At 39.8% G+C, this 7,362-nt stretch overlaps 1 protein-coding gene across 4 annotated transcripts in view; it reads left to right on the plus strand.

Moving 5' to 3' along the window:
• LOC109472323 (CAAX prenyl protease 2-like) overlaps positions 1–7,362 on the plus strand; it is a 14,106-nt gene that overhangs the window by 816 nt on the left and 5,928 nt on the right. Inside the window, exons 1-5 of one of the 4 annotated variants that reach the window (XM_019772016.1) lie at positions 1,995–2,060; positions 2,550–2,714; positions 4,528–4,633; positions 5,894–5,974; positions 6,470–6,536. In XM_019772016.1, the coding sequence (XP_019627575.1) occupies positions 2,602–2,714; positions 4,528–4,633; positions 5,894–5,974; positions 6,470–6,536 (367 nt within the window). In that variant the 5' untranslated portion in view covers positions 1,995–2,060; positions 2,550–2,601. Of the gene's footprint in view, positions 1–1,994; positions 2,061–2,334; positions 2,715–4,527; positions 4,634–5,893; positions 5,975–6,469; positions 6,537–7,362 lie in introns of those variants that run through there. The other 3 variants (XM_019772019.1, XM_019772017.1, XM_019772018.1) reach the window with 3 other exon arrangements.

The raw sequence follows: 7,362 nt of genomic DNA on the forward strand, positions 1-7,362 counted from the left end.
CAAACAGAGCTGAGGTACAGGGCATGGTTGACTATATTTAGTTAAACCATGTTTATAGATGAAGAATGATAATACATTTCAATGTATTCTATATTGGAAGGTATGTTCCATCTAGGCATACAGCAATTACATTTACATGTAGTAGTTACAAATTGAAGAATCAATACAGTATGAGACAAAAATGTACATTAGATGATCCTGGGATTGTATTGTTTAATCCGTACAGGTGGTTTCTCTATGGGTGGTGCCATGGCCATGCAGGTGGCTTACAGACATCACCCCTCTGTGGCTGGAGTAGCTGCTTTGTCAGCTTTCCTCAACAATGACTCTGTAGTCTATAAGGTACCACTCTACTTAACATTAAGTTGGCATGTCTAAGCAAAGATGACTTTATGTTTGCTTTACTGAATTCCACTTTCTCATTTCACTATGTAATTGATTGATACAATGTGCTGTGAGAGGATAAGACAAATTACCCCACCTAGCAGGTCACACGAAAAGTGCAACACTCGTTAATTTTTGCCTCTGACAACTTTGTTTGATGCAGGCTGTAAGAGAAGCCAATGGTTCCTTACCAGAGCTGTTTTTGTGCCAGGGAGGAAAGGATCCTCTAGTTGTGCCGGAGTGGGTTAAGCAGACACATCGCAAGATGGACAGTTTGGGAGTACCATGCCAGTTTCACTTCTTTCCCAAAATGTACCATGAAATGTGTGTTCAAGAACTCGAACTGTTAAGGACATGGATCCTAAAGAAGCTGCCTTCATGATGCATTAATAGAGACTTGACATATTTAATCTTAAGTTATCACTATGTGATATCAAAAATCTCATTGAGAATACTGCATCTAGTGTTAATTTTAAAGTATAAATGAGTGTATAACCATGGTATAACTAATCTCCAAGCAGATCATACGGTGGCAAGGCAGTATCCATTGGCCAGAGGAGTGTCCATTAGCCACCGAAGATCTGCCTGCACTCGCACAGGGAGGAGCACTTCCTTTCAAAAATGGTGTTGCTGCCCCTCCTTGTGCCCCTATTAACAGCAATTGAAAAACTGGCCACGCTAAGGTTTTTACAAGCGGTTTATAGCTTGAATCTGGGACAAATTCAGTCACCCGCGCACATCTCAGTGGGAGTTCCCCCCCTAACTGAATCAGATACAATTCTGTATGCTGGCACTGTGATGCTTTCTGAAACATGGAGATGGATACTTATGGTTAGAATTTAAAACCCCATGCCAGACATTACAAAACACAAGGTGAACCTTCTCCTCCGGATCCATTGTTTAAACTGCCCAATACATGTATAACAGTTGGTGTTGTGACCCATAGACAGACTTCCTGTAACAGTCAACCATGCATCCCCACAAGGAGGACAATAGCCTTGCCCAGTGGTTAGGGCAATAAACTACTTGGCAAACACATTCTGAGTAGGCAACAACTAGGTGTTAATAGCCTTTGACGTTTCGACTGCAGGCAGATCTTCGGTGGCTAATGGACACTCCTCTGGCCAATGGATACTGCCTTGCCACCGTATGATCTGCTTGGAGATTAGGTATAACAAAATGTATGCATTATGGTAACAAATGTGTAATATTATTATATCTTATAACTTATCCTGCAATAATAAGACAATAAATTGCTAACAGTGAAGTATTGTCACTGTATACACTACTTGATATAAAAGTGGATGTGTCTTAAGTTCTGTTTAAGAAAAGAGAATGAAATACTAGCACTTGATTTCAGACTCAATAGCTACTTAACTAACAGATTTGCATGTTAATGGTGATGTAAATGACAAATGTTGGGTAACAAAATTATGGACCAAGCTTAGGTCTCCAAATCCCAGGACAGATGCCATCCTTGTATAAACATGACGTGAATGGTAACATATCTAATTTCTCGCTGTTTAGTCTCATTAATGGTCACATGAGACTTACATGTATCTGTATAATGTTTATATAATTTTTTGTGAGTAAGAAGCCTGTGCTTATACAATCTCTTCCTGGCTGGAGTTAATCCACCTTCTCAGGGAGGCAGCAACTGTCGGGCGGCCAGATATGTTATCTCATTTTTTGTCCTCTTTCTTCTGGAATTTTTTCGACCATTTAACGTCCGATGATAACACAATATCTTCAAGGGTTAGGTGTAACAAGTCTATCGGTGTAATATAGCCAGCTGCCGCCGCGCCGCGTGCCTGCGAAGCTGGTGTGTTACGCCGAAAGGCAGTTATACCGGCTATACAGATACAGATACAGATATCTGGTTTCTGGTGTCATGATTTCTGCCAACGTGTTTTGGCAACACTAGTAGATATTCTATTAAGATTATGGTATACAAGTGCTAATGCTGCTTGTCAGCTTACTTGATAAGTGACACTTGGATCAGTTTCACAATCATGTTGACAAAGGCTCAGCAGCCATTTATCTAACACGCTTGATAGCAATAAATCATCCAATACTGCATATATCGTTATGAACTAAAATCAGGGACACAGGTGCAATGTTGCCTTATATGTATCACAAGTTCAATGCAACACCCCCTTCTGCAGAGTGGACTGTTCCACAGGTGACCCGTGGCCTTGTGGGTACAATTTACAAAAGATGGCGGCTGTGGAGTTTTCGCACGTGAGTTGTTCAGGTGCTGTCTGCTCCTGTTTTCTCCTGGCCGTGGCGTACGTCGGCAGCCTGTACGCCTGGAGGAGCGACCTGCCGAGGTAAGGCTACAGGGGGAGAGAAGAATAGGTAGTTGTGAGGCTGTGCGAATATAATATATATTTGAGGGAGATTTATCACGATCAATGATCATCAAAGACATGAATCCGGACCCGGCAGCTCGTCTGTCGTCTGATACTTGTGCTTGCCGGTGCGTGAGCCGAGCCTGTGCTGGCACGGCGGTCTTGTTACACCCCAGACTGGCCGTCTGCATAAGAGAAGCTGGATCTACAGAGAAGGAATCAGACTGAAGGCAATATGATAATCAACCTTGCGAGCAATTTTTTTTTTGCAGGTCAAAATTTCACATTTACTCAGCTCCAGATCCTTGTTATGGTTTTATGGCAGTTTTTTTTTTCAAATGATGTATTAAGGCTGGATCAAACTGCGGAACATATTGTGTGAGATTATTCAAGAACAATTTCCAATTTGGTCGATATTTTCTATATCTAGTTCACAAATGGTATCTTAGCAACCATGAACAACAACTGGGGAATTTCGTCTGTGTCAAAATAGAGTTATACACATACCATCATAACTAATCTCAAAGCAGATGTTGGCTTTCGCGTTTTGTTGAAGTGTTTGTTTCTAGCGCTACTTCAGAATACAGGCAACTTCCACATGTCACAGCCTTCAAGTGGTAGGAGAAAAGCAGGTGACAGCTGGGTGATATGCCTACCCATGGCATATATTATATCTTCAAATAACTAAAAGCATCTTACATGTAAACAAAAACAGCAGTTGCTCATATGTAGGTCCTCCGTAAGTAAGTGCCTGGTTCTAACATGCCACTGGAGAGACGTACAAAATGTGAAGAAGAAAAATTGAGAGCTAAGATGCTTGTAGATGGCATGAGTAGCAGAACAGATGGGAAAGATAATAACTAGTGGCCTTTAATTTGTTCCCAAGCCTATTGCTCCATCGCTCCATTCCAGGTAATGACTGCAGCAGTCGTAAACATGGTCCAGTGATCGTGGTCATGTTACAGGACAGCCAAATTGCTTTTCATCACTTTCCCAAGATTATATTTCTTGTACCGAATATTCACCTTGCAATTTTGTTTGCCTTCAGCACTAACATTTCATTTCAGTAAACGATTTGAAGTTTGAGATGTTTTTAAGGACATGCATGTATTGAGTAGTGCTGACAGCTGGTTGCCGTTACATAAATTGCATCTCGTGCCCGGCAGTAATGCTAGCCCATTCAATAATCATCAGCCAGTACCAGTATTTCACAATGTCTGCCCTCTCTCTGTCAACCTGTTTGCTTCATCACACAAGGAAAATGAATGCAGTATATTCAATTGGGTCCATCGGTCCCCTTCTGGAGTAACACAAAAGAAGCATCTCTGATCAATACTGTACTCCCGGTCCCGTATCCCCATGGTTTCCTGTTGCCTTGTTCTATGGAGATTAATTAAAATAAATTAGTCCATCTCACTCATTCAGCACCATTCTTGGTATGAAGGTGAATGCAAAGCTCATTAATGAAGGGATCGTTATGAATGGTCCATTGTGTTGCTATATATACATTTATCTTGAATCAAAAGATGATGACATTTTTAGCAATGGCAGAATAGCTATCTTTTATGTGTATTATACTATTATATGTATATATTTTCGGGAGTGAGTAGGGTACTGTAGGGCATGTACATTGGCTGTGTTATGATAACATTTATTTGGGTTCTGGACCCGTCTGTATTTTTTATTTCATGGTATTATGCAATTTTCCATCCAGTCGATAATTCAACCATGATTAAGAATATTCTGTAACATTGTATTCAATGAGAATAACCTAACATTGTGTTGTTCCCAGGGACCACCCTACCACAGTGAAGAGGAGGTTTGTTGGAGTACTGTTGGTCACGTTGTTAGCGCCGCTGTATCTGTGGCTCATTAGCAAGGACTCTGCTGACCCTCAGGTAAGTAATAATAATATTAAGTATGCATGTTATAGGTTACAAGTACTGGTATACATATATAGTACATCAGTAAGTAATGGTTGTAATCAGGTTTTACAGACACTGTACTTTATGTTTTGCACCCAAAATTTTCTTCACACCTACCGTAAATTTGGAGGTTAGATGCATAAGTGCACTCATTCCTAAGAAGAGATTTTTCGAGCCCAATGATACAATGTATCTGGGTCAACAATGATGAAGGGCAATTTCTAGTCATCTGGTGCCTGGTGGATGCAAGCGGTAGACTGTATTATCACTAGTTGTGGGCAGGCTGTGGTCACAGTATAATATGATCAACCTGGGATCTTGAACATTTGATTGATCTCTGTCATCATAGACTAAAAGTCACTTAACCTCATCATCAGTGAAGCCATCAAACATTTCATCAGTCAGTGTCAACATTCAGGTCTTTAGACTCCTTGTAACCAACAAAGGTACCGTATATCATCAGCTTCAGTTCACAGTGAACCAAAAATACCTAGCTTCAGTGCACAGTGAACCAACAACACCTAGCTTCAGTGCACAGTGAACCAACAACACCTAGCTTCAGTGCACAGTGAACCAGTCATAATTGCTCTGATGAAGATGACAGATAGTCAGTGAAACATCAGCTCTTGTTAAACAAATGGTTGTAAAGAAAGAAATTGCTATTCAATCCTTCCCCAACTGAACCTTATGAGATGAAATTATTTACGGACCAGTTTCATCCCTTTGGCAGATTAATCCAGTAATCTTTGAATTGAAATTTATATCCTGTTTTCCATGGTGAAGATACCCATCCATTAGCTTTTAGTGATAATACCGGTACATAGATTGACTTGTGATGAAACAGGAAATGTAATACCACTCACACACTGGTAAAAGACATGTTTGTTATAGAAACCTTATTATATAACATGTACGTGTTATAAATCTGAAATGTATCCAGGTAAGTTTATAGCCTATTTCCTGTGAAATTTTCTCAAGTAGGTGTTAGTTTCAAATGTCAGTAATTCCTAGTAATACTGGTTAAGTGCTCTTACCAGAAATGATGGCTAATCTTTTCATCACCAGCCTGTCACAAAGCTAGTTGCATAACACAAAACAAGAGTTCCTCGACACCATACACTTGCCAACAGTTGATTACTACAGGTACATGTATGTGAATGGTGCCTAATGTGAACAAATCACATGCAATCATCTCTACCTAAGTCTTATTCATTAGTACATCTTGTCTTGTAGGGACCCCACCTTCTACAGTGGCTGGGCTTGCAAACAGAAGGCTTTCTCCTGGCCTCTACTTTACCTTTACTCCTCACAATGGTAAGATATTATGTTTCGTTTGCATGAATGTAGAAATAATGGAATTTAATGCTCAGTACTACATGTATACTGCCCAAAAATTCATCACTGATATGCTGGAAAATTATATGTTATAGTTTTCACACAACCAGTCATCAGCAGAAGTTATGATTAATTGTAATCACTTCAATTAAGATATGGCGGTGGATCATATTATCAAATGAATAGGTGTTGTGAATGTGAAGTGATGTAATGAACCAGAAGACAGTCTTGTTGCTTATATCATAGCTATAAGTTACTGTTCAGTGTTGTAGAAATAATGAAGAATAATCAGACCATTTTGATAATTTTGAACTAAGCTGGATCCTTGACTGTTCTATAATGATAATAAACATTCAGTATCAAGCTTGATATGGATGATTTATATTTATAAACACTTCACTTTAGGTTTATTCATACCATGTTCTGTGCTGTAAGCTAATGTAAAACATGTTTTGTTGGAATGTGTACTTGTAGTTGCTGTTCCTTGGGCCCATTGCCATGTGCCTGACTGATGGAAGCTGTTACTCTCCTATAACTAGGGGTAAGTTTGGTGGGAAAGTCTCATTTTGGTCCACAAATTAGCCCTGCATTTTCTCCCAATATTGAATGTGAAAAAGACGTACACACTTCTGTACAGCTTGCAATTTTTATTGTGATTTAGTATTACAGTATTCAGATATTATGTTGCTTGATTTATTCATGGCTTCATGTATGAAATACATGTACAATGTACAAACTGTACAAAATATAACTTCCTAATGTTATCTGATAATCATAGTCCGAGTAGTGAAAGGTAAAAGGACAGTAAGTTTTGCACCCCATCTGATTAATACCCTACCCCAGGCCAGTACATCTGCAATTCTGCATGGTCCTAATACAATTCTTATTTCATTTCAATTCAACCTTCATTTCAACCTTCCACTTATTTCATCCTGGGTTAGGAGAAGCCAGCACAGATGCAAAGGTTGTTAGCTACATTATCCCAGCTCGTGCCTGGTGATAAATAGGGCTGTGCACAAATCCCCTGCAAGCTGATAAAAGCACTGCAGCCCGTACCACAGGAGAGGGCATAGATTTGCTCCCGGCAATGTCAAGAGAAGGACTAATTATCCTGTACCATTATGATAAGGGTCCTGCTGGGCCCTCTCTGGTCTGCTTCATGCTTGTTGGCAGGTAAATTTGTTGGTGGATACAGTAAACACTAATGACTCCATGGCACGAGTTAAAAGTCTCATAAGTGCTGCTTAATAATGCCAAGTCAACCTTAACATGATGGGACATGAGTCAAACTGGAAAACCCTCATAGGACTGAGTTTGTTAAATGAAAGCTTTGTTCGATGGATGTGGAATTTGTGGGTCCCAGGGAA

Source organism: Branchiostoma belcheri, unplaced genomic scaffold (genome assembly GCF_001625305.1).
Source record: "Branchiostoma belcheri isolate BF01 breed outbred unplaced genomic scaffold, Haploidv18h27 scaffold27, whole genome shotgun sequence".
NCBI lineage: Eukaryota > Metazoa > Chordata > Leptocardii > Amphioxiformes > Branchiostomatidae > Branchiostoma > Branchiostoma belcheri.